The sequence below is a fragment of the Mus musculus genome, chromosome 7 (genome assembly GCF_000001635.26).
Source record: "Mus musculus strain C57BL/6J chromosome 7, GRCm38.p6 C57BL/6J".
In the NCBI taxonomy this organism is placed as follows: domain Eukaryota; kingdom Metazoa; phylum Chordata; class Mammalia; order Rodentia; family Muridae; genus Mus; species Mus musculus.
In genome coordinates this window covers 132,143,144-132,171,047 of record NC_000073.6, presented here as the reverse complement: position 1 = coordinate 132,171,047, position 27,904 = coordinate 132,143,144, and the positions used below count along the sequence as shown (strand labels likewise).

At 47.7% G+C, this 27,904-nt stretch overlaps 1 protein-coding gene across 3 annotated transcripts in view; it reads left to right on the top strand.

Annotated features, from left to right (window-relative positions):
• Positions 1-16,282: 16,282 nt before the first annotated feature.
• Cpxm2 (carboxypeptidase X 2 (M14 family)) overlaps positions 16,283-27,904 on the top strand; it is a 122,079-nt gene continuing 110,457 nt past the window's right edge. The window contains exons 1-2 of one of the 3 annotated variants that reach the window (XM_006508033.4): positions 16,283-16,762; positions 27,282-27,380. In XM_006508033.4, coding sequence (XP_006508096.1) covers positions 16,435-16,762; positions 27,282-27,380 — 427 coding nt within the window. In that variant the 5' untranslated portion in view covers positions 16,283-16,434. The remainder of the gene's footprint in view (positions 16,763-27,281; positions 27,381-27,904) is intronic. The other 2 variants (XM_006508034.4, NM_018867.5) reach the window with 2 other exon arrangements.

The following is a 27,904-nucleotide window of genomic DNA, read 5'->3' as shown; positions in this document are numbered from 1 at the left end:
TATGTCTCATGATGGCCTGTCTGCAGACTGGGGCCTTGATGTTTGAGCACAGTACCAGAGCAGTCTCCTTTGCAAGTCACAGGACTCAGGGAGAGAGCTGTAAATTCAATGGATGCATGCATTTCCCCTCTGTAGGCTACTGGGTGTCATGGGAATGGTGTTCAGTGAATGACACCTAGGAATGGGGTTCACAGATACCCCGGAGGAGTCTTGCCTTCCTGGTAACACCTAAGTAAGTGCTTTGTGTGACCTGAGGTCTCCCCACGGTCTCTTGCCATCCTCTATGTCCATTCAGCAGAGCCATTTGAGGAGTCCTGGAGATGGAGGACTCTCCTCTCTGGACTCTTGGAAAGATCCTTCCTGCTCAAGGCCTCTTTGCTTGATACTCATGACGTGGACTTGGCTTTTTCATTGCTGTTTCCTGTGGAACTTCACTGATGGTCAAGACGATGACAGGAACCCACCCGGTGGGCTCAAGCTATTCCCGTGGCATTGTTCATGGTGGGAGCCTGCTCACCTGTTTGTTGGGGGCTGCAGTGCCCAGGACTTAGTAGCTGTCCTTATGTGCTTATTAAATACAGTGCTAGGAAGAAAGCCATCACTTCGGACACAGAAGAAACTTCTGCCTGTCGTGGCTTGAATTGTGTTCTTTTAAAAAGATGTGCTGAAGATATATGCCTTGGTGTCTGCAAGTGTAACAGTCCTCAGGAAGAGAGTCTTTGGTGATGTCATTAAGTAAGGATGAAGTCATTAGGCTTCATCTGACTGAAGTCTTTATTAGAAAAGGGATAAAAGCTGACTATTGCCCAGCCTTGTATGCAGAATGCCACACAGAAGCAAAGCTGGGTGAAGAGAAGGTAGGGCTTGGAGGCAAGTGGCCATGACTAGGAGAACCCGTGAAGGCCAGAAACTAGAAGAAATAGGAAGTATCCTTTGCAGGATCCTATGGAGGGTGTGGCCTGAGATGTGAGAGACCAGTCAAAGCGGGTAAGTATTAACGTATGCCCCTATCTGGCCTCCAGAGGTAATCCTGTGGGTGAGCACATGAGGATTCCTCTCCCAGACACTGGGCAAGCCCCCGACCATCCACTGCATGGCTTCTGCTTTCAAAGAACAGGCTGGGGGTGGGGGTGGGAGGAGAGCAGCATGGATTCAGTCAGTCACTTATGTTTCATCTTTTCTGGCTTATTCTATGAGACCAGAGTGACTTGTTTAAAGACGTCCCTTGGGGAGCTTTTATTGGTTTTCCGTCTGAGTCATGCTTCTGATGTTGAGGGCTGATTGTTAACCTCCTGCATTTGGGGAATTGTCAACAAAGACTAAATGAGAGAGAGAGAGAGAGAGAGGGAGAGAGAGGGAGAGAGAGAGAGAGGCTGGAGGCTTTGCACAGCCCAGCAATTAGGCAATATCAGAACCACATGATGGACAGAGAAGAGGTGACACAGACCCAATGCATGACCAGACAGGATGTGACTGGCAGGATGCCAGCTAATTGTTTTATTCAACATAGATTCGGTGCTTTGACAAAGGCTGTTCATGAAACCTAGAGCAGCCTGGCACCTGCATGTATGGAAGGATAGCATCCAAGAGGAGGAGGGACTGAGAGAGAGTCCTACCAGAGGCCTAGGAGAGCTGTGGTGCTGAAGTCTGGCCCGGGCTGGGGAACCTCATGGTGGAACAGGGAAAAGGGGAGGCAGTGGCCCAACTGAGAAATACACACACAAACACACACACACACACACACACACACACACACACACACACAGAGAGAGAGAGAGAGAGAGAGAGAGAGAGAGGGAGAGAGAGAGAGCGAGCACAAGTCCTGTCCTCATATTGTTTTGTATGAAAGCTTGCAATCAATAGTTTCTAAAGGAAAAACAAAGTAACAACAAACCTGCCTACTAAGAGAGAGAGTGAAGGGGCTGGGATATAGCTCAGAGGGTTTGCCCAAAGCTCTGGTTTCAACCCTAGCAGCACATAAAACAGGTGTGGCAGCACATTTGTAATCCCAGAGGCAGGTGCAGATGAGTGCATAGGACATGTTAGGTTATCTTTGACTACGTAGTGAGGTAGAAGCCAGCCCGGGCTACATAAGTCCTTATTTCAAAACAAAGAAAAAATTTATAAGAAAATGCTCACTTAAATGTGTTAAGAGTTAACAATGGACTTCCTGTTTTTTTTTAAATTATTATTATTAGTCACTACTTTAGCTTTTTAAAAGTTAGGATATGGTGTACCTGTTTTGAACTGCCTGTAGTAAGGTAGATGTTCAGGGTTTGGTGTGCTGAATTTCAGCTGATTATCACACACACAAATCACCATACAGAATCTTCTTTCTACATGATGGTTCCCAGATGTGCTTTGCTGTGAGTTACCACAGTGCAGAACGCATGGACAGATGCTGCCCAACTCTGCCTCTGCAAGGCTCTGCTTGTCGCTTGGCTCTTGAATAGAAGCTCCCGGTACCCCGACAAGAAGGACCAGGTGCCCTTCTTACCAGCATCCCCTTTGACTTCCTGGAAAGTGGTCTCCATCTGTGAATTTGTCCTCACTGTCAGGCTGTGGGTTGTTCCTGCTCCCAGGGTCCCCAGGACTGCCAATAGTCACCCAGTTTGCCTATTGAATAAGTAGAGCAATCGACAGCTAACCTGGCTCATCTGCAAACAAGATGGTTTCTGCACTTGATCTAGACCCTTTTGTCAATAGCTACCGCTCAGGTTTTGGCCTCACTTCCTTGCTTCCTACTCTTCCTCCAGCAGAAATCCACAGTTCCACATCTCCTTCTCTGCTTACAGTGATACCAGCAAGTCCTTCTGACTCTCCCCATGCCTGTTGGCTTAAATCTATCCCCTCTTTCCTTTCCATGTACCCACTCCTACCAATCTGGATAGCAGAACAGCCATCAGGCCTGTCCACCTGCACTCCCACCTCCCACCCAAATTCCAAAGTCTACTCCTCTCTATCAAATGTCACCTTCCTCTTCCTTTTCCCTACCACCAAGTTTCCTCTCTCTTTCCTCCCTTTCTCTCTTCTCTCCTTTCCTTTCCTTCTTCCTCGCCTCAGCTTGGCCCCTCTCTTCCATTTGCCTTTAAAAAGATTTATCAACAACAGACTCCACGTCGTTGGTGTCGTGGCTTCCTCAGCTAGGAACCCTGTTCCCACTAGAATGTAAGCTCTACAAGGGCAGACACCATGTCCTCATGCCCACCCCCACTGGTCACTTGCAAGGGTCCTGCCCTCTCTTGTCACACAGGTACTTACTGTTCAGTGATGCAGGAGTGAACCTGAGAGAAGGCATCTGTGATCCCATGATTGGAACAATAAAGATTTATTGGGTTCAGTTTGTGAAGACAGCGGGGGAAGCCATGGAGGCAGGAGTTGGAGATAGATGGTCACACTGCATCCATGCCCAGGAAACGGAGGGAAATGCATGCTGGTTTTTCATTTTTTTTATGTGGTTCTGGAACTCAGCCCATGGAAGTGCCACCCACATTCAGGTGTCTTCTCACATTAATTAACTCCATTTAGAAAATCCCTCACAGACGTGCCCATATCCTGGTACCCTTCTGTGATTCTAGATCTTGCCAAGCTGACAATCAACATTAGTCATCACAGATGGTAACACACTCTGAGACCACACAGTCAGTTCCCAAGAGAAAGCGCCACACGAGGGGCCCACCTGCCTAGGTTATCCCCAGCAGGGGCAGGGGAGGACTTGGGGTGGGGGCAGGGGTCTGTGATGGTGACATCATCTTCCTCTACTGTGTGGGACAGGGAAGGGCACTGTAAGCTACCAAACATCAGCCTGTTCCTTCCAGGGTGCTGCGTGCTCCAAGTGCCGTCGGGCCCCAAGTAAATGCGTTTTCGTGATAGCATCGGATTAAAGCATAGAAATTCGAGAAAAAAAAGTACAATATGCCTTGAATAATAGTCTCGCTTCCAATTACTGAAAGCTGTGTGGTTGAAAGGCAAAGAGCTCTCCATTAGCCGGCCTTTAAAAATAGTCACCGTGATCTGAATGATCTTCTCCCCTTTCAGCAGCTTGTTAATTATGTTAGCAGATCATTTTGGCAGCAGGAGCAGGCATCCTTAGCCTAGCCTACCTGAACACTCCTGCACAGAAGAGCCAACTCTCCAAACTACCAGAACTGCCTAGAAAACACTCCCATGCCCCGCTCTGAGCTTCCTCCAAAGGTCCCTCACATGGAGTTCATTGTGGTGGAGATGGAGAGATGAACTCCGTGTGGCAGTGGGGACCTGGGGAGCTGTATGGCTATTAGAAATTTCACCTAGACAAAGACAGGAGCTACCTTGCCTGTGATTCTTTGTGTACCACTGGGTGGGGTCACCCCCAACCCTCTGCTTCACAGAGTGAAAAGCTCCCAGGAGTGGTTTCAATCCTGAGGAAACCTGAGAGATTCCCTCTATAGTATAGATTTCTTATCTTCGGAAGGCTTGCGGGTATCTTGGAACCAATTTTAGGGGCATTTGGGGGTGCACAAGGCAGGATGGAATAGTTATTTATGGACCCTTTGTTGGTTTGGGGTTCCACGGCCAGGGATTTGCAGTTTAATCTTTATGAGGTGGTGCAGCTTCTGGATTTAACTCTGATATCTTGCACAGGCCCATTGGAGCTGCTGAGGTTGGGTGCACAGCTCCGGAGTCTTTGGTAAACCTTTTAGGATCCCGAGGCTGGAGGACAAAAAGTGTTCCAGCCACAGAAATGAGAGGGCACTGTTGGCAGGGGAATAGGCTATCTTGGCTGCATCTGCCTGACATCTGTGTCAGGTTTCCAGTTTGTGTTGCTGGGTGGCCAGGAAGACCCCACTTTATAGACCAGGAAGCTGAAACCATTTAAGGTTAGATAGTAAGATTAGCATGTGGTCTGCCCGTGGTGCTCTTCTCGTCCTAGGTCCAGAATGGAAGGGTAGATGTGGCAATTCCGAGCGGGAGGGAGAGGAGGAGGGGTTTCCTCAAGTTTTAGCAAATCCATAGAGTAGAATGTGGGAGAGAAAAATCTGAGGTGAGCACAAGGCACAGCCTTGCTTCCAGACCAGGACGTGGCTGGTAGGATCCAAGAGGAGAGGCCATATGGAGAGGAGGCCCACCCGTTCAGCAGCAGCCCAGGGGCCAAGCCTGGGGTTTGGACACTTGGCTGGCTGGGAGATCTTGAGGGTTTAAACTTTCCTCCTAGTGAAATTTTGTTTCTGGGCAAGGATCCTGGGTATCATTTGGAGGATACTTTGATGTGAAGCTGGAGATAGGAGGAAGGTGTGGCCCGTGTTCCAGGCAAGGAATCTGGCAGGGATCATGGACCTGCCTAGCATCTCAGGTAAGTACCCCAAGTTTCCAGGGACTCAGACCCACTCTACCTACCAAGCTTCCTGGCAAAAGACAGTACTGCCACCACAGGCCAGAAGAGACTGACCTGCCATCTCCTTGAACCTGCCTGGAGCAATGAAGCTCCTTTGTCAAGACACATCTGACGGAAGACTTTCAAGACAAACAGACACTGACACCCACAGATGACAGACTTGGAACCCTCGAAGGACAGATCAACTCTCTTGCCAAAATGAAATGGCTACCAAACGGGGAAATTTACATGATAGTAAGGAAAACATGATGTCTATGTAGATAAATCAAATGTTGTTTAAAACCATTGTTAATACCCTTACAAACTGTACAATCTATTGAATCTACGGGTTCAATAATCCCTTGTCTCCCTAGCCCCTATCCCTTGTCACCAGTCTGGCTTATGTTGTGCTACCCCTCTGGCCTGGCCTGGGTTGTGTTTTATTTTAATGTCTCTACCCCACCCAAACACTCACTATGAATAACACTAGACAGTAACTCCAATGACACCTCTCCTTTAATAAAAAGACAAGGAGGAGCTGTGGGGCCAGTAAACTGTTCCAGGAAGCTTGGTGGGTAGAATAGGTCTGAGTCCCTAGAAACTCAGAGTACACACCTGAGACGGTAGGCAGCTCCCTGCTCCCTGCCAGATTCTTGGCCTGGAACACGTGCCACACTTTCCACACAGAAAAAAATGTGACCTGTGGTCATGTAGGCCTAGAACAGAGTTCTCCATGCTAATGAGGTACCTTAGAGGCCCTGAGGGTTTAGCCAATAAGCTTCCCTTTCCAGATATTCTTCCCTGCAATAGGTATTTAATCTTAGGTCTACTCTGAGAAGTTGGTATAGTTCACATCCATTTTCCACTATGAACAACCAATAAACAGTTTGGACCCAAAGACTGTCTCATCTACTACCACAGTGGGGAGCATGGAGAAGGGCCTTCACCTACAGAGAAGCAGTTTAAATCTCCCATGGAAGGCCCTGGACTTTCAGCCAACCTCAGCCAAGCTTTCCTAACCCCGGAGTGGTGTCTCCGTTCTTCCCTAAAGCCCAGCAGGGTGGAACACAGTCCCACAAGAAGGGAAGTGGTGGAATGCCAGAAACTACAGACAGACAGGTTAGGTCAGATAGCAGGTTCTTACTGCTCAGGCGGGCACCTCCAACTCACTGAGGACAGCTGAGAGTAGAGCAGGTTAGGTGGGAAGAAGGGGGCATGTGAACATGGCCAAGGGTGGCATGCAGCAGGTTGGGCATGCCTCTGAGAGTCTAGACAGTGGTGTGCTGCAGCGGGCTGGCCTCAGTATCAAGACTGGAAAGTTTGGGGTGTAGTCACTCAGCATAGAAAGACAGCAGTTAAGGCAGGATGAGAAAGTAAGCATCATGACCAGGCTCCCTGTTTGTTATGGTACAAGTGAGTCCCCAAAGATGCAGAATGGCCTCTTTGAAGCTGTGCAGGCTCCTGGTCTCTGTTCTGTCCTTGGGCTGATCTATGTGAACACAGCACTTGGAGGAGAACCATTCCAGTACAGAACTCCAAGTCTTGAAAAATACTTGGGCACAAATGGCCCATCTCCCAGGTTGTATGCTTTTTGGTTTTTTTTTTGTTTTTTGTTTGTTTGTTTTGTTTTTTGTTTTTTGTTTTTTTTTTCTGTTTCTTTTTCAGATGACCCACATGAAAAATAATCTCAGTGAGGGTGAGCTATCTGTTCAGCATGTACGTGCCTGATCAGGGAGCGGCAAAGCCCTGCTCTGTCTTACCCTCACCAATTTCCTTGTTCAACCTGCCATTTGGCATCTGCCTGGCCCAGTCTATGTCTCCAATGAGCCCTCGGGGCCTGGGGCTTCACAATGTACAGGACGTTTATCCCTCACTGTATGCAGGTGTGACTTAGGGCTCTGGGCCTCCAGATGGATGGGTGGGGCAGGGAGGTCACAGAGCCTGGGAACACACCTAAGAATCATGGGAAGGGAGGAGAACCAAGTGACAGAAAGGGAAATTCTCAGCCTGGCCAAAGGAGGGATTCTCGAGTTTAAAAAAAAATTGGGTGAGTTCAGAAACCTGTCAAGATCAGATTATGGGAAAGCCCTGTGCCAGCCGTACGGAGTGCCTACCCCAGTTCCTAGGGCACATGTGAAGTCAGAGCTGGGAAGACAGTGCAGTGACCCTGAGGAAATGACACTGAAGCTGAGGCATGGAGGAGGAAAGGGAGAGGCAAGGCCCTGTTCTAAGCACTCTATCTTTGTTCCTGGGTCGAGTGATTTATCAACACACTTCACCTGAAAGAAAAAAAGGAACTATTTTCATTTCTCTTTATTTTGGGGGAATTTTATAATTGTATACAATGAAATACAACCCTGTATATCCCTCATCTCCTCCTTTCAACTTGGCCCATATCCTTTCTAACATCCCCTCCTTCCTATTTCAGGTCTCCCCAACCCCTGATAACCCACTAAGTCCAGTAAGTGTTGCTCATACTCGAGTGGGTGGGAAGTCATCCACTGCATCATGAGAAACCCACCAGTGGCCACACTCTCAAAAGTGAATGATGTGCCCCCTCCCAGCAGCCATTGACTCCAATAGCTCTACAGGAGGAAGGCATGGTACCTGGAGACTATCTACCCTCTCTGCGCCAAGACTTGGATTTGATTTTGTGCAGGCAACCATTGCTGCTATGAGCCGTGAGTGCAGAGCTGAGTCAGGTCCAAAAGATAGCATTTCACAGTCCTCATTCACACCCTCTGCTCTTGTGTTCTTTCTGCCTCCTCTTCCATGATGCTCCCCGTGCCTTGGCAGTGAGGCTTAATATAGACGTCCTGTTTAGAGCTGAGTACTCAGCCTCTTCTTGGCCCTTTGACTTGAACTTGACAATGTAAAGTTACGTAAAGCTAAGTCCAGTTCTTCCTCCCAGCCTCTATGGGTTCTCAGAAATAAGACTCAGACTCAAAATATATTTACAAATACCTTGGCCATAAAGCTAGGCTGTACTCTGATGGGATCATAACTAAAATATCCCAATTATTTTAACCTACATTCTGCCACATGGCTGGTTATGTGTGCTCATGTACCCATCTCCTCACATCTTCCCAGGCCAATCTCTTGTGCCTGGCACTTTCCCAGAATCCTTTCTGCTTCCCGGATGTTCTGCCTCCTATTTCCTGCCAAAGCCATAGGCCATAGGCATTTTAATTGACAGGTGATCCATCCATACAATACACAAGCTAGTCCCTCTACAGTACAGTGCGGAGAGCAGCCCAAGTGTGTCGCTGCCAGGAGATGGGCAGACCAAAGGGAAGCTATTATTTTCTCTTTGTTGGATGAGGCTGTTAATAAGCCTGCTCTCTGCCAGCTTGTCTCTTACCCTAGTCACAGGAACCAGAGGTGAATGACAGTGCTGGGGTCCCCAGAGGAAAAGAACAAGACACAGAGCTAGGGAATGAGGGATGTCTCCAGACAGAATTTTCTGAGAAGGGATCCCCGAGGAAATGAGGCCTGAGAGATGGAAGGGGTTTTATTTATGTAACTAATAACTGAGAGGTTTCATAGGGAAAGAAACTACTGTATACTGATTTTAATTGTAGGCTGTTCTCAGTGTATCTTCTGAGAGAGAGAAGAGGCAGGGAGAGAGAGAGAGAAAGAGAGAGAGAGAGAGAGAGAGAGAGAGAGAGAGAGAGAGAGAGAGAGAGACCTGGGACCCTGTAAACAACCCCTGGGATTCATGCAACTCCTAGTTAGGCAAATGCAAACCAGCGGCTAATGGCCTTCTGGTAAGACGTGATTTCTGTCATTCCATATGCAGGCTTGGTCACTAGCTTAATTCATCTCTCTTGGCTGACTGAAACATGAGTTGGTCCGACTCTAATTTTTGCTTCTTTTGAGAAAGAGATCATTGTACATGTCCAGTAGCCACGCCAAAGTGGGAACATGGCAGAGCCCCCAAAACCCTAACCTTGGGCTCTGTCATTGTGGATTGAGGAAGGATTATGCTCAGGTCATGAGAATGACAGGAACATCCCTGTTCCTGAGCAGATTAAACTAACATGGAGAGGGACACCTGGGGGCGTGCAGGGGGTCAGCAAAGGTGATTCCTCCAGATCCCCATGAAGGGCACTCAGAAAAGTGGTCCAGAACTTGCCACATTCAGTATATAGGGTTTATTTTATTTTATTTTATTTATTTTTTTAATTTTTAAATTGAGTACCTATTGAATGTAACAAACCTAAATGCTGAGACTTGGGTACTTTATTCTGAGAGTTATATAAGATGTTTTATGCATTGTGTTTCATTAAATTCGCACCAAAATTCCCTATCCACTCAGATAGGGTTGTCCCACTTTGCAGCTATGAAAACTGAGGCCTGCTCCAGGCTGCACCGCTAGTGTGGTGGAGCCAGGATGGAAAGCCTGTGCTGGTGGAGCCTGTTGAGCCTGCTTGGGGGCGTCAGGCCCTCATCTGGTCATTTACTTCCCTTTCTGGGCATCTGCATCTGATTCCACACTGGATGTCTCCATGTGGAAACTGTTTATTTATTAAGGTGAAAGGTCTATATACTTCCACATTTAATATCTTCCTGGAAACAGGAAGGACAAAGGGCTTTCTGTCTGATACACTGCAGTTTGGAAACTTCAGTTTGAAAAAAATTGAGAATTACACCCAGGTAGAGAGAACAGGTGCCAGTTTTGGTTGCCTATCCAAAGTGTTGGGTCTTAGGCCTTTCGATGTCTAATCAGGTCAGTTTGATGGGATTTTGTGTTACTGTGGAGACGTGCTTCTGTCTGTGAGACACATCTGGGACAGATTTCTTGACTGGGCTAGTTGAAGTGGGAAGACCCACTCTAAATGCGGGTGACCTTGGCATCGGGTCTTGAACTATATAAGAATGAGAAGTGGACTGAGCACCAGCACTCATCACTCTCCCTTCTGACCGTGGCTGCACTGTGGCTGCACTGTGGTCTCAAACTCCATCCTTCATTAGCTTCTCTGCCATGATAGGCTTTCCTCTCAACCCGTGTGCACAGCAAACCCTTCCTCTCAGGTTGCTCTTGCCAGGCCAGGGCGCCTTACTGCAGTAAGGAGAAACATGGTAGGTACAGGTCTTGAGCTTAACCTTCTTATACATGGAAATGGATATCTTTAAACAGATTTATATGAGTACACGGTCACTCTCTTCAGACACACCATAAGAAGGCATCAGATCCCATTACAGATGGTTGTAAGCCACCATGTGGCTATTGAGACTTGAACTCAGGACCTCTGGAAGAGCGGTCAGTGCTCTTAACCACTGAGACAGCTCTCCAATCCCAGAAATGGATTTTTAGTGACAATATTTATCACTGTATGTGACAAAGTTAATCACCGGGTAAACTTGCCTTCATTTGCACATGGAAGGAGAAGCAAATTTGCTTAGGTGGAAGGAAACACTGGGCCCCAGGCTTCTCTAAGGAGTTCCAGTCTAAGAAGCAATGCCAGGGCTGGACATGAGGATAAGTTATGGGTGGAGTCTAGCTGTGAAGGAGTAATGCTGCAGCTTTAAAACACATCCTGGTTCCTGAAGGGTGTTGTCTTAGCTTCTTCTATTGTTGTTTGGGTAAAATACTCCGACGAAAGCAACCCAGAGGAGAAACCACACAGTTGGACGGCGGTCTATCTTGGCAGCAGGAGCTTGAAACAGCTGGTCTGGTCGCATCACATCTGTACTCCTGAAGCAGAGAGGGCTTAACCCTGCAGCTTCTGCTGCTCATCTCCCTTGCCCGTTTGTGCAGACCAGGTGCCAGCCAGGGAATGGCACCTTCTATACTGTGGGGGAGGTCTTCCTACTGAAGTCAAGATACTTAAGATACCTGCCTGATCATGCCAGAGGGGTGTCTCTAGGTGATTTCTAGAGTCTGTCAAGTTGGCAGTTAACACTGACTACCACACTAGGGAAATCCAACCGGATGAAATAAACTATAGAATCTCTCCTTTTGGTGTCAGGACCTCAGGTAAGTGCAGTTTGAATATTAATCTGTTTGCCTGTTTGTTTGTCCATCTACCTATCAATAAGTCACAGATGTTGGCAGAGGACATTTTACAACTGTTTTATGATTTTGCATTTGCTTGCTCATCTGTGTTTCACCCTACGACCTAGAAGTAATCATAGAGTTATGGAATAATAAGAAGAATAAGAATCTTCTTCATACAGTAATTGGTTTGGGCTAATGATTTGAATGTGAAATACCCCCCATAGGATCACTTTCCAGTTGGTGGCGATGTCTGAGGAGGGTATAGAACTCACTGGAGGAAGTAGTCACCGGAAATGGATCTTAAAGCTTTGCAGTCTTCCCCACTTCTTGTCTGATTTCTCTTTCCTTTTCTTCTGAGATGTAAGCTGCTACCTGCTCCAGCTATCACAGACAGAGCCACAAATTCCCTACCATAATGGAGCGTCTCCCCTCAAACTGTGAGCCTAGCAAATCCTCTCCCATAAGTTGCTTCGCCAGCTATTAGGTCCCAGTGGTGAGAAGAGAAGTAACTAAGACAACAGTAGGTGATCCAAAGAGGCTGGATCTTGGAGGATGCCCTGTAGGGGCTGACTTTTCATCTCCCCCGGTGCCCACTGGGATGCTCTCACAACAGTGTCTTGTTATTTACAAACGGAATTGCTCATGCCCAAGCATGCATCCCCAAAGGTCAAACTGAAAATGAAATCACAGAGCAGGGAGAGAGCTAGGTTCCAAGGGGGAGCCATGAACTAAGAATAAGACATTAAAAGATGCCAAATCTACAGGGTGTAGGGATAAGAGCAAACATGTTGAAGATTAAATATGAAATGGATAATTATGTAGTAATGAGTTTGAGACAGTACAAAGGACAATGCCATTTAAATCACCACATCTCAACATAGTAATGAACAGGAAAAGCCCTCCGGCTTCGTAATTATAATCATAGTTGCCATAACAACTCAGTATCTTTCTCCCTGAGCATCCATCTCCAGACTGTATTTTTAGAAATGGGCTGTGCCCGAGTACGTATTTTTCTTTATATAGCAGCTAATTTTTCAAATTACTGATCCTTCAAAAAAATTCTAAAAGAGTAACAGTCACAGGCATAATTAGGGAAATGAGCAGGTGTGAGAGTCCATTACGAAAAAAATTGCTATGAACGTATTGATGTCTTGACAATATTTGTTTCAACAGAATGTTCCCAGGAACTGCGCAGCCTCTTGTTCCTTGTCAAGCAGCTTAACATAAATCTCCTCTGTGGGGCTCATAAATATTTGAACAATTATTAGCTGTGTAAGGTGTTTGAGGATTATTTGACAAGTACAGATTTATGTTGTATAACAGAAATTGGCTTAACGGCATTCCGAGTCTCAGAGATGGATGAGCAGACAAACATTGGCTTACCTTACTTAACAGAAATGTAGCAATAGATTCTTGAGCAAAGCAAACAATGAGCCTGTGGCAAACCCAGAAAACGGGAGGGATCTAAGCTGCCATTTTGGTCCTCCTGTTTGGTAGCAGCCCTGCAAACTAGAAAGCCTGGTTTTATTGCATGGCTATCATCCAAGATGAATCCATATTTTATCAAGCTCCTCTGATCCTCTGGCGAGATGCTCCCAGCCCTTTGATGGGGTCTTAGACTGAAGTTAGATGGACACATTATTGGGTTAAGAGCAAAAACGGTTTCAGAGGAAAACATTCGCTGGCTGGAGCTACAAAAGACCTTCGCCAAGTTTAGTCACGTGACAAGGATTTTCTGTCTCTCTTGTGCTCTCTTTGTTTCTGCAGAGGATGTAAAATCAGTAGATTATCATAATCACTAGTTTCTGAGGAGCCTATAAAAGCTGTGTCACAGGCTACAAACAATACGTCTCACCCTGGTCACCCGTTGGGAGTGGAGAGGCCTAACGTTTAGCACAGTGAACCTGAGATCTCATTTAGGTGGACTGAACTTGTGTGGGGTCTTCACTAGGGGGGTGATGGACACTGGACCTGGAGAGTGGGTGGAAACCTCAAGTGCCAGTCAGAGAGCTGGAAACAGGAAGACCATGAAGGGAGAGCTGCGGTGACCTGGCAAAGGTCTCTGAATGAGAGGCTAGGGGGGATCGGCAGGGGTGGAGGAAGGAGTCAGTTAAAGAATGATGCCAGGTCCGAGATGGAGCTCAGTTGGTAGAGTGCTTGCATGCATCCATGAAGCCCTGAGTCTCCAACACCTCACAGAACTGGGATTAGTTATGTGGGCCCTCAATCCCAACACTCGGAAGGTAGAAGCAAGACGATCAGAAGTTCAAGGTCATCTTTGGAAGTGTTGGGAGTCTAAGATTAGCCCGGGATGCACAAAACCCTGCTTCAAACAACCCAAACCAAACCCCACTACCACCAAAACAACAACAACAACAACAACAACAAAACCAACCAATCAAACAACAACAACCGAAAAGAAAAATGGACATCCATGGGCCTTTCTGATAGCTGTCATATGGATGAAAGGAGAGACTTCATCAGGGCAGTCCAGAAGGCACCTTGGCAGAGACCTTCCCTGCAAACAGGCAGGCACTGGAAGGCAAGAAGCTTGGAGATGAGGATAATAGACTCAGCTTCGCTCTCCTCTCTGTATTTTGTGACCTTTGACTGGATGGCACAGATTTTCAAGTGAGTATCCCCAGAGGGGGTGGGGTGGGGTGGGGGAGGCAAGGAGTGATGTGCTGCTGGCTGTTGCTCTGGAGAGCTGGCACAGAGCAAGCCAGTCTCTGTTCTGTTTGTCTTGTTCGCTCTAATTATGCATCTCTCCAGGGAAAACAAACAAGCAAACATTAGCAGGGAGAGCTTACTTCCTGATTCGAGGGATTTGGAGAGATGCACGTTCAGATGGGGACGCTCTCTAGAAGCTTCCCCAGACAAGGCAGGGCAGGTGCATGCCCCACTGTTGACCTTGTACTTACCAAGGGAAGATATAAAAGCTTCCAGAAGTTAGAGATTCACAGATACTAAGGTTTACCATAACTACTGGCTCAAGCAGATGGTACCTGGTTCATTACCAGTTTGTCATATGTCTGAGAGTGACTCTGTCCTCAGCCATTCTGTAGAATTGAAATGGAGGGCAGTGTTAAACTTCAGCTCTGTCAAAATCACGTGGAAAGCACGCGAGCCTAGTGTTTAGGAGGTTTCAGGGTCTGAAGGAGCCTGGTGTTTGTCTACAACTAGATCACCTGGTCTGGGTGCTATACATATGGTCCTTTTCTGCTAGAACTCTAGTTGGATCTTTTCCTAGTCTTCACTGGTTAGTTGGGACTTTAAGAGTGTGTCTTGCCCATGGAGCCTCTCTTCTCTGAGCCACACGGATACCTGGGACTTGCTTTCTTGTCTGTAGTGGCTGGGTTTAGATAGGACAACCCCTGTGAGTAAGTGCAGGAGACATCCACAGAGAAGAGCGCAGGGGATCCAATCCAAACCAATGCCTTCTTAGAAAGCCAGGGGAGGAGGGAGACTTCCTTCTTCTCTGGAGAACTGCTCTGGATCTTGATTCCCAATTATCCTGGGTTTGACAACTAGATCCAAGGCCCTCTAGCCATCCGCCACGGGCCCTGTGTCAGCTACAGTTTTCTCTCGCAATACCCTTCCACCTAGGAGTTCTAAAACTGCAATCCAAAGGTCGGCTGGGTGGTCTGATAGCAACAGTGAGGACATAGGAGTGAGGCAAAAAGTCACAGCTGAGCTGGCTAACATCTGACATTGGGGGCCTCAGGCCTGTGATTCCCCTCTAAATGCAGAGGCCTTAGCCCAATGCCCAGGTTCATCTCAGAGGCATTCTTGGGTCATATCCCAGGCCCTCAGGGACAGACTGACAGACTTAAGGACTAGTTGTCTTTGTGGCTGGCAGACACTGTGGCCCCTTGGAGGCAACTCTACTGGATCTTTAGAACTTATGAATTAAATGTACAGAGTAGACTGATGACAGTTGGGACCAATTCTGGATCATCTCAGAGCCTCTTAAATGTGGAGTATATTCTCCGCTAGATGGAGATAGAAAAAAATAGGGGTGATTTGAAGGTACAGTTTGGATTTGACCTGTGAATTCTGACTCTGAGATGCAGGGCACCCGAGGCAGCCCCTAGAAAGCACAGCAAGCAAGCTGCAAAACAGTCACTGCCAGGACCTGACTTTAGCGATTCATTGAGTGGCTATGAAAGCTACCCCCAACCCCAGCTCTCACCACAAATGAGTCCCTCAGCCACCACTACACGCACCTTGGTGCTGCTGCCTCTGACATTTAACCTGTGAGTCAGCGAGTCTCTTGTTTTAAACCTGTCTCAATGTGTTAGAGGAGCCATAGAATACTGGTGCAGAGCCCAGAGAGAAGCTAGGGCCACTGGCTTCTTTCCACTCCACTAAGAAAAAAAACTACGGCATGATGGGTAAAGATGGAAGGCACTTTATCAAAGGGAAGGTGACACCAGGGTTCTCCAGAGAAGCCTGGATTCCTGGAAGAGACAAATGCCCTCTTGTGACTTGTGAGATAGTAGTCTTCGGCTGGCTCTATTCTCTCCTACAGAGCCACACTCTGGACGGTAGGCAGCAGGGGTTCCCAGGCCCTTAGGCCCTGCTCCCAGGGAACTTCCTCCAGGGAATCCGGGATTCCTCCACGGTCTGGGGCAAAACGACTGGAGGGCAGCCTGCTGGTTATTACCTTAGCCAGTCTTAATCAGATTTGTTCTGCAAAATGAAGGAATGGAAGACACAGCCCTATAGTTCTCTCCACGATCACCATGCCTTACCTCTGCAGAAGGGGTGCCCAGGAGGACAAAATATCGGCCTCCTAGAAATGCAAGGAAGGCTGGTGACAGTCTTCTAGTGGCCTTCAACACCTGCTGGAGAGGCCCTGGGCGGGTAGGAGGGAGGGTGGGTCGGCCGGCGCCTAGCCTCTCCTGGGCGCGCCCCTGCCCGCCCCACTCCGGCCCAGCCCCGCCCGTCCGGCCTGTCCCACCCACCATCTGCACCCGCTGCAGCGCCCGCGCCCCTGTCCCGCGCCGTAGTCGTCATTTGTAGCCCGCCTGCCGCTCCCGGGGACCCGATCCTACCCTGGGTGCGGGGCAGAGCGGGCATGGCCCGTCTGGGGACCGCCTGCCCTGCGCTGGCGCTGGCCCTGGCACTTGTGGCGGTGGCCCTGGCTGGAGTCAGAGCCCAGGGCGCAGCCTTCGAGGAGCCTGACTATTACAGCCAGGAGCTCTGGCGGCGCGGGCGCTATTATGGGCATCCGGAGCCTGAGCCGGAGCCGGAGCTCTTCTCGCCTTCAATGCATGAAGACCTTAGGGTGGAGGAGCAGGAACAGCAGGAGCCGCACCAGCAGGGCCACAGAACTCCCAAGAAGGCCATCAAGCCCAAGAAGGCTCCCAAGAGGGAGAAGTTAGTTGCAGAGACGCCTCCACCAGGTAACTTTTGCATCGGGCAGCCCGAGGGGGCGCCAGCGATCGTGGCACTCCAGGGGACACCTGGCTTCCAGTATGTTTTCTTGAGTGAGCCCAGCCAAAGTCCTGTGGTGCCTGTGTTATTCCCTAGAGACTACATCTGAGCTAAGTTCAGCTTTCTCTCCCTGCCCCCTCAGGCAGAAACAGAATGGAGCTCTTTGGGAAGCTGCCTGGGGAGCGGCCCGGTGTCCCAATGCTCGCTGGCACAGCCTAAGGAGGCATCTGTTGCTTCTTCCTGCTCTGCTTATGTATTCAATCTTTAGAAGTGTTTTTTTCAGACCGATTTTATCAATGGGCATGTGACCGGCCGGTGTCACTTGGCAGATGGCCTTGGCAAGATTCAGTCAGTGACCTTTATTCAGACAGTGCCCTTCTCAGCTCCCTCCACCCCAGTCAGTGGGGCCCTTAAATCCACTATGCACAGAATGGCACAGTCCCAGCTGCAGACTTTGGATCACTCTTGGTCCCTGTAGCAGCCAAGATTCTGCCTTCTTGGAAAGGGCAGACTACAGGAGCCCTGGAAAGCTCTGAGTGCCTGGCAGCCTGGGATGCTCTACCCATCCCTTGGGCCAATCTCAAATCCATCCTCACTTTCTTCTAGTCCAGCCTGTATCCCAAACCTGTGAAGAGGGCTTTCTCTTAACTGTTTCAGATAGTGATTGCTCAGTGCAGGAGCTGTGTTCCCACTATTTCAATCACAGGAAGCCAGCAGGACAGTGACCAAATTCTATGGCCTTTGCGTTTCTTTGCCTGAAAGGAATCACGTGCCAGGTCACAGAGCTCTGGACTCAGAAGTGGCTTTCATTTGGTTAGACGAATATTAAATTCACCAGGCGGGGTGGCAAGGGAAGATGCTGACACTCTTGAGCCCCAATTTGAGGCTATCACCTTTGTATATGGCTGAGTCCCTGCCGTCTGCCATTGATAGTTCCAAAGGTTGGGCAAACCCAAATAGAACCACAGAGACTGTCTCTCCTTTTTCTGGGGGATGATGGAGATTAAGAGGTAGAAAAGCTGCCGTGGCTCTACATGAAGGGGTGGGATGTGGCGCTGAGTTTGGTAGTGTCCCATGGTCTCATTTAGTTCTCTTCTGGCTCTGGAAGGTGGCTAGCCCTGTCATGTTACAGATTAGCAGCCTTCAAGCAGGGGAAGGTAACTTATTTTGTCATTGTTCTGCTTGGGAGAATTGAAAGCCCGATTTACCAGCCAGGTCGTGGGGTTACCATTTTGGGACCTGGAATTTGAGTTCTACTTTTTGAGCCTCAGTTGCTTCACCTGCAGATAGAAAGAAAAGTGTCTGCCATTGCATTGATGCTGCCAAAGCCTTCTATAGTGTCCGTTAGTGTGCCCTGAACTTTGAGGTGTGCTTGTTGTGTGGGAGCTCTTCATTTGTTCTACACATGGTTTATAAGTGTCTGCCCAGCACTGTAAGGCGAAGCCCTGGGGAGAGAGAACATAAGGTGGAGAGGCCGTTCCTCCAAGGACTTCATAGAATTGTGTAACTTTGGGGAAGTAATCACAAGTGTGCTGAGAGTTGCATAGAACATGGAATATCAAGAAAATAAATGATAAAAGGGCCAGTGTTTCCCAGGGGGAGATGACTAACTAGGCCTGATTAATAAGCTCACTTATTGTTCGAGTATTCTCACTAGTGACCAATTACAGTCTTTCACATCCTAGGCTAATCAGTGCCTCCAACTAATGTGTCTGGGGGCTCAGTTATCACAACCTGGAAGTGGATCTCCTTTCTTGGAGCATTGGTGGTTATCAGCCTAGGAATGGGGGGTCTCTGAAAGAGAAACCAGGTATACTCTGTCATTTGCTTTTGGACAGCCATCTTGCAGACAGAAGTTGGCCATGGGACAGGTAGTTAACTGTTCCTGGTGAATACTTAGCCACCAGGTCCTGTCTCCAAATGGAAGACACACCCCAAAGCACCAGTATCAGGCTCACAGGCCTTGGGGGAGCTGCTTCCTGGCTCATTGCTCTTTCAGCCATTTTCCTAGTGAATCAAGTGGGGCATTTTAAAGCTTCCGCAGCTAGGATGAGTGTGACATTCATTGCGTAGTTTAAATTAATGCCTCTCTGTCTCCCTCCATCTCCTCCTGCTCCCCCCTCCTCTGTGTATGTTCAATAAAACTTTCAACTGTGGATCAAAAAGTCAAAGCTGCATGCAGTAGGGGAGAGATTAGGTTAGATTAGATTAAAATGATCTTGGTTAGGGGACTGCAAAATCTGTGCACTTCAACTGCACAGAGAGGAGATGATTACACCCCACTGAAAGTGGTGGCTTGTACTTTGCAGACACAATGTTGGAAAGGCACTTTTCTGTATGGCCGGCTGTTTTATGAGCGGGTTGCCAACCTTAGACATGTGCTTCAGAGGAAGGGAGTTGGTGTTCTGCTCTGGATGTTAGATGTAAATTTCGGGAGTTTACTGCATGACTGGGTTCCAGGACCAGCTAGGGGCTGAGGTGGGAGCAGAGGACAAGATTGAGCAGAGAACTAATTTGGGTAGCACGTGCACATCGTATTTGGAGACAGTGAAATGTTTCCCACTTAGCTCTTGGGAGCTAAAAGTTGGAGTTGGTAAAGGAGATATTGGAAACGTGTGTGTGTGTGTGTGTGTGTGTGTGTGTGTGTGTGTGTGTTGAGTACCAAGAGGGCATTTGTGTGGATCCCTGAGGAGGCTGGTGCAAGGGGTATTGGGTCTGGCTTTGAGTTTTGGCTTTAATCTTTAGTAACCAGAGAAATGCCCTATGGATTCCATGTGCTGAGATCTGTGGAATTGGCTTGGAAAATGGACACCTTTAGTCAACTGAGAGTACCACTGAGCATTCCTACCTACTATGATAGTCGGTTGTCAGTTTGACACACCTGAAAAGAAGGAACCTCAATTGAAGAATCTCCTTCATCAGATTGGCCTGTGGATATGTCTGTGAGGAACTTTCTTAATCTCTAATTGATGTAGGAGGGCCCAGCCCACTGTGGGCGGTGCTCTCCTTAGGCAGGTGCTCCTGGGCTATGTAAAAAGGAAGGCAATGGGAGCGCACACCTTTAATCCCAGCACTTGGGAGGCAGAGGCAGGCTGATTTCTGAGTTCGAGGCCAGCCTGATCTGCAGAGTGAGCTCCAAGACAGCCAAGGCTACACAGAGAAACCCTGTTTCAAAAAACCAAAAAAACCAAAAAAAAAAAAAAAAAAAAAAAAAAAAGCATATATGCTCTGCTTAAAGCTCCTGCCTCTAACTCCTTCAATAGTTTACCCTGGTGATGAACTATAGAACTTGTAAGTTAAAATCAACCTTTTCTTTCCAGGTTACTTTTGGTCATGGTTTATTTTAGCATCAGAAGGCAAACTAGAACATGTACTCTGAAAAGCTAAAACGTGAAAAGCTGCAAAATCAGAACACTAGTGTACCCGTAGTGACGCTGCACCAGGAAGCTTTGCTTCATCTCAAAGTGACCTCCACGCTATGTGTGTGCTGTACCTGACACATAGATGATTTCCATGGCTGGGAAAAGCCTTGAAATCTGAACTGCTTTTGTTCCTAAGAACTTCCATCAGGGATGCTTAAGCAGCACTCCGTTTTCAATGAAGAAGGGTCCAGCTATGCCGAATGGAAGAGAATACTGAAAAGGTTTAGTTTAAAATAATCACAGACTCATAGGAACTTAGAGGAATATTTTGGTGATGTCCTATGTTCCAGCCCTCAGCTTCCCCTAATGGGAAATTTTAGGTAACTCTAGTGTAGGTTTGCCAACATTGGCAGCCTCTGCATTTTGGACTGAGCATACATGTGTGTGGAGGGGGTTGCTGTCCTGTGTGTCGTAGAATATGCTGCTTTAACCTTTAAAATACTGGTAGGACCGTCCTCTCTGCCTCACAAACAAAATGCCTCTTAAACATTGCCAGCCATCTGCAGCAGGTTGAGAATCCCCACTGGCTCTTGAAAGCATGACAAAGATTGTTATAAATACTATTAATTAGGTTGTAATGTTACATTTCAGAAGTTTCTCCACATACTTATGTGTATTGTATATATGCATGTTTGAGTATATACGCATTTCATTACTTTCTTCATGCATGTGTATGCTTTCATGCATATGTATATAATGCGCACATGTGTAAAATGGTCACAGCACAAATTCCTATCCACTGCATGGTTCAGATAGTGGTTGCACAACTCACCTCTCCCCAGACTGGCTCTCCCCATTTCAAGGCCATCAGCTTATTGGATGGATATTACTGACTGCTAGAATACTCTTCATCGTTGACAACCTTCTTCTAACTCTGTTTATTCATCTGTCTCTGGTTGAACCTTACAGTTTCTGAAGTTGGAATGTTTTGTGTTCTTAGGAGTGAACCTCAGGTCCCTAGTGTTCATCATCCAGCAGGAAGAACAAGATATCAGCCTCCTAGAGTCATGCCAGTGGATGTAGGGTGTGCTTACCTTGGGGTGACTTTGAGTTGTGGCCACCCTTCTTTTGTAGGATAGAATGTAGCTAACTGGTGGGCAGTGGTGACACACATTCTTAATCCTAAGATTCCAGAAGCAGAGGCAGGTGGATCTCTGAGTTCGAGGCCAGCCTGGTCTGCAGAGTGAGTTCCAGGACAGCCAAGGTTACGCAGAGAGATCCTGTCTTGAAAAGCAACCAACCAACCAACCAACCAACCAACCAACCAACCAACATGTAGCCAACGAATAGACTACAATTTACTGGTCTTTCCTACCTTGGTGGCAGAGAGAAACAACAAAGTCAGGGAGTAAATGATTTGGATACTTTGTTTTCTTTCTCAATGACTCCTTGGCTTCGAAGTCGGCTGGGCTATGCAGGCTTTCATTCTGATTTCCCACTGTCTTCTTTATTCAGGCTAGAATGTCCCACTGTTAGGATCTGAACAGACTCACATGGACACCCCCTACTCCTGAGCTAGTCCCTCTGGGATGTGTAGCGTGCAGAGAGTCATGTTTGTTTGTAGGTCTATGCCTAGAATCATCCAGTTTGCATTTAGTATGTGTTATGTCCCAGCGGTCAGGGGACATATTTGCTTGTAAACAATGCCCTTTCTGTGTGCGCTGTTGCTGGTTGATGGAAGGGGCTTTCTTCTAGAGCTTTGCCTCTTCTTTTGTTGGGCAAGAACAACTTGGCCTTTGATGGAAATGCCCTATCTTGGGCAAACCTGGGAGTGTGAGGATTAGGAGTGTATGTTTGTCAACATTTCAGTACTGTTGTTAATAAACCCAGGGACTATTAGTAGCATACTTAAAGGACAAGAAAGCCTTGATGTCAGCCTACATGCTTTGGTATTAAAGCCGAGGTATTCAATTCAAGTTGACTCCCTGCAAAGCTCCAAGGGAAAGGATGGATTAGGGGAAAAAAAATCTCTTCCTGAGCCACTGCCATCCTTTCCAGAGTGCTTGCCAAAGTTAACTTATTGCTGGCCTGTTCTCCCTACCTATGCCCATAGCTCCAGAAATCAGGGTAGTGCCTGGGGAATAGGGGGTGAAGACCCTACAGGGATCCAGGAAGCCAGATTGCAGCTGTGGTTCCATAAGAGTCATGGCTCTTTGTCATCTACCTCTTGTGTCTGTGACTTCCAGGTCCCAAGGTGATCATGCATCATGCCAGGGACAAAACCAGTTTTAGCCCCAGAGTCTGAATTTTCTGGCGAGACCTCCATTACATGTTCCAAAGCATTAAAAGATGACTGTGTAGGCTTAGCATCACCAGCAACGACAGGCTCTGCCCTCTGAGGCTCTCTCAGGTCCCTATCTGTGCAGCTGCCATCTGGGTCATGAAACCTTAGCATTGGGTTTCTTTGAGACTGGCTGTGGGAAGGACTAGTACTCCTAAGTGGTGGGCTCCTATCTAGCTGCTCACTGGCTCTCAAGGATGGCTGACACAGCAAAGAACACCTCGAGGTGTTAATCAGCCTCTGATGCTACACATCTGATGCACTATCTACTCCAGGCAATGCATGTGTAGTGCTGCCTGGTGAGCCTGCTGAGGATTCAGAGCCAGCTAAGGGCAGGACTCCGCCCCTTACAGTCACAAGAGACTTTCCAAGCCTTAACTCCTTGGAGGATTGGGTCAAAAACACAGTGCCTGCTGAGTTGTGAAGTTAGATGACTGTGGCCTCCCAAGTTCTGATGGGGTTGGGGGCAGTTTTGTGTCACCTTACCCCTGTTCCTGGAGTACCTACCTGCCTGGTCTGTCTTGTAGATTCTGGCAGACAATGCGTTTGGGTTGTTGGCATCTCCTTTCTCCTCTTAGTCCCCTTTCCTCAGGCTGTATGAAATCCTCTCCAGGTACAATCCTGCATTGCATGCTTTCTCACCTCAGCCTGCTCTCAGGAGATCCAAAACCCAGGTAGGTAGGTGGCCAGGGTACCCGGCACAGCCCACCGCAGAGGGCCCACACTGTCCTGCATGCACCCTCCTGTCTGGTGCTATTACTGGAGTGTTTCCATGAAGACGAAGAACTCCACATGGTTGTGGCAGAGAAATCAGGAGGGTGGTTGACTGCATAGTGTAGTAGTTCTCAACATTTGTAATGCTTTGACCCCTTAATACAGTGGTGACCCCAACTATAAAATTCTTTCACTGCTACTTTATACCTGTAATTTTGCTACTGTTATGAATTGTAATATAAATATCTGTGTTTTCTGATGGTCTTAGGCAACCCCTGTGAAAGGGTCATGACCCACAGGTTGAGAACCACTGGTGCAGAAAGTACGAGTATTGGCTTCAGAGTCAGTGCGGTGGCAGCTGAGTCACTGTCCTTGTACCCTGGTCCCAGGGGATTGAAGCTTGCCAGGCCGTTTTCTCATGAAGGATGCAGCACCTGAGAAGAATAGGCAGAGAGTGGGACAGGCATTTGTGGGTGGATTCATTTGGGCCTGGACCTAGTATAGTGGCACTGTTGTCTCCCTGATGACCCTCAGTGTCCCCTTTCTACCAGACCACTGACGTCATCCAAGGCTGGAAACAAGCATTGTCATCTGAATGCTGCACTGATTCTCAGAGTCACTCCAGTCCGCACCCTGTTTCCTCGGACACTGACTGTCCTCAGAACTAGAAAGGGACACAGGTGCCCCCTCCTTGTGCCTTGTCTCTTTCCTGCTCCTATGTATGGTTCAGGAAATTATTATTTTTATAATGTTTGTTGAAATTTAATATTAGATAATTTCCCCTTCCCCTTTTTTCTCTCCAATCCCTTCCTTGTACCCTCTAGCTCTTTCAAATACATGGCTTTTTTCTTTAATCATATCTATACATATATACATTTACACACACACACACACACACACACACACACACACACTCCTAAATACATAACTACAACCTGCTCAGTTTGTATAATGCTATCTGTATGTTTATGATCTCAGGGCTGACCACTTGATATTGGATAACCAGTCGGAAGCCTTTTCACTGGAAAACCGTTTCTCCTGTTCTCAGAGTCCCCTAGTTGCTTATAGTTCTTTGTCTAGGGTTGAGGCCTCTTGAGCTTACCCTTTCCATGTTAGGATGCCCACCGATGATGTAATTCTCAGGTAATGTTTAGCCATCCGAGTTGGTAAGACTTCATGGATGCCTCTTTCATATTTTCAGGAGACACAACCACAGAAAATGCCCTGTTCCTCTGGCTCTTACAATCTTTCTCTCTCCTTTTCTGCAATGGTCCATGAACCTTATCTGTAGGAATTACGTCGTAATGTATCACTTGGGACAGGGCACCACATAATCCTTTGCTCTCTGTATTTTGATTGGTTGTCGTTGTCTGTGATCGTCTTTATCTGTTGTAAGAAGGTTCTTTGATGAGGGGTGAGAGCTACATTTATCTATGGGTATAAGGACAATATTTAGAATGAAGTTAAGAATTGTGGTTTTAATAAGGTGCTGGATGTAGGTTCTTGCCAAGATCAATGTCTTCATCTAGCACTGAGTAGGTAGCTAGCTAGGTTTCAAGTGCCAGGCACAAGTAGGTTTTAAGTCTGATTAGAGTTGCTGGTTACTGCTAAAGTCTGTGCAGCACAGTTGTGCCCTTAGGGCTATCTGCCATGGTGCGCTGGGCTTGGTTATGGATCTCAGGCATCTTAGCCAGGTAGGGTTGTTGTTGGCTTCCCTCCCTTGGAAGCTTGCATGATGCCTTCAGATACCACAAAAACTAGTCCTCAGGGAAGGGGCTTCAGGTCAGATCCATATCAGGTCTCCAGTTAAGATAATAGTTAAAACCATCTCAGCCTTGGGGAAGCAGAGACAGGAGGATCACTGGGTTGTTGGTCAGCATGCTTGGCAAGTTCCAGATGAGTAAGACACACTGTTTAAAATGAAAAAAAAATGGCGGACAGTGGGTGAGGAACAACCTGTGTGTGTAGTGTACCCTCACACATATCACACAAGTAGACATCCACAACACACACACACACACATGACCTGCAGGATACATTTCTGAGAGACGTTTAGATTGCATTACTGGGGAGCTGCGAAGAGAACCTTATGTGGTGGTTTGTTCTTCCTGCTCTGGGTATCCTACCAAGAATCCTGTAAGAACTGCCAGCGCCCTAGCCAGCTCCCAGCTTCTAGGGGAGTACGAAGCCCTGCAGCCTGGAATTTCCTGGGGAAGCAGAGACTGCAGGGAAGCAAAGGGCTTTTCGGTTTGGGGTGGGTTGGGGGTTGCTACTGTAAGCTGCTTGTGTAGCAAGGGGAAAAATCGTTTTCTATTAAGCCAAAGGAATTATATTTATCGCCTGAGGACCAGAAGAGAACATGTGGCCGGCATTAGCGCTGCCGTTTTCTACTCTTAAGGAATTCTGTGTTGTCACGCGGCCCAGATGGAGATGCTGATTTGATTCTGGCTCCTTCTCTGAACGGTATTTCCACTTCTCTTTCTTCTTTCATCTGTACGGAGCATATGGTGTCTTTCTCGTTCTGGGGGCAGGAGGTCTATGTAAGAGGCCTTTGTGCTGGCAGGGAAGGCCCCTTGGAGCTGGTCACTAGCACTGTTACCTCCTGGCTGTCAGTGACCTTGGGAAGCCCTCTTCCTCACAATAGGTCATCAATTCTCAACCTGTGGGTTGAGACCTTTCTGGGGGTATGTCACACATGAGATATTTACACTAGGATGCATAACAGTAGAAAGATTACAGTTATGAAGTAGCAAAAGAAATAACTTTACGATGGGGGGGGGAGTCACCACTACATGTATTAAAGGGTCACAGTGCTAGGAAGGTTGAGAACCACTAACCTAGGCCTTCATGTTTCCAACTGTAAAATGTCTTTCCTATTCTCAGAGAGTTGAACCTTGCAGCGAACATGTCTTATACATTTTGGAGCCCATTGACCCTGGTAGCTTTAGCAATTGGGGTAGTGTTAGTGATGTGTAGGCCTCAGGATAATGCTGGCCAGATAGGGGCAAGAGCTGTCTTTTGCACCTTGAGGGTCTCACAGGTATCATTTTGTGTCCTCGTTCGACCTTTCTATGTGGCAGGCTCTGCTGCCTTCTTCTGCTGAGGAGGCAATTAAGTAGAGGTCAGGCTGGCGGCCCTGGAGATATCCTGGATATACATGTCTCCCAGATGCAAGCCTGGACTGTGGCTCACATGTCTTTCATGCTCTGGAAGGCTATGCCCCCACCTCTGAGTTGGCTAGTCTTTATACAGAGGGGAGCATTCTGTATGGCATTTCTTAAAGCCCCCAGGTGATGAGCTGAGCTAGACAGGCTTGCTTAGCTAAGCCTTCCCTGCCTGGATCCCACTTCCCTTTCCCTCTCCTCAGCACCTCAATCAAATCCCTGCATCAGACTTCGCTTCGAGGCAACTTGACTCTAGGCAGATGCTCTCAGAGCCCCTCCAAGGAGGATTAGATGGAAGTGGGGGATCAGGAAAGGGAGGTTTAAGTTGATGCCAGAGCCAAGACTTGAAAGATGGGAAGGAGCCAGTTAGCTTGAGAGTAGAGGGATGGATGGGCGTGTCCATGAGGGAGACAATTTATGCCAAGTGTTGTTATAACCGAGGTGGGGGGACAATGTGAGGAGAAACTGGAAGGTTAAGAGGGTCACATCAGGCTCCTACGTCCCCGATTGGTGAACAAGTGACTCGCTCACAGGTCCACAAGCCGTGGCTTTAGAGAGCGTTGGATGGGAGAGCTCAGCATAGGAAACATGCTAGCTTTGATGTCCAAGTCCAGCTTTGACCTCCAGGTCCAGCTCTTATTCCTAGTGCCCCAGGGAGGCTCAGCAGCATTTTGTAGACTTGCACTACTTAACAGCTTGCAGTTGTGCATGGGTCTATGAGGGGTGATTACCTCCATATGCACCGAGCATCTTCTGTAACTACAGACCCCTTACGGTCCAAGACTCTGTGGACTGGGGAGCAAAGCTAGGACCAGCTGTCTGCAGAAGACTGTGAGTCCTCATATCCAGAGGCTCCTCTGATACACAGAGTAACATCATTTTCCTTTCCTTCTTTTTTTTTTTCTAGGTAAAAATAGCAACAGAAAAGGCAGAAGAAGCAAGAATCTTGAGAAAGCTGCCAGTGATGACCATGGTGTCCCTGTGGCTCATGAGGATGTCAGAGAGAGTAAGTGAAGGTCTTGGAGGGTCCCTGACCCTCTTCTGTCATCTGCCCATGGTGGGTGCAGGCAGCTCTCATGGCTGTCTGGTCACAGATACCTTGTAGGGTGATTGTCTGGACCTGTGTCCGTTCTTAGCGATTCTGCAGGAGTGCAGATATCTCAGCAGCTCAAAGTTTTCTGGGGGACATTGGTGTCTTATCATGATTTTGCTGATTGAATTGCTCAAGTCACTTCCAGATTTCCTGTCCCTTCTCTTAGACCACCCGTCCTGGAAGTCCATCTTATTGTGATCTCTTACCCCTCCTGGAAGTCGGTCTTATTGTGATCCCTTAGCTGCCTACAGCTTTGCTTGTGTATTTCTTGTTTCCCAACCCAGCACATGGTCTCTGGGGTCAGTGATAAAGTCTTCTATTTCCTGAATCTGCAATACTAGACCTGACACCTTGTAGCCATATTAAACTTTTAGCTGAGTAATTACTCACTTTAGTGTGCTCACAGTGGTAGGCTGGGTATATAGTCCGATTGATTG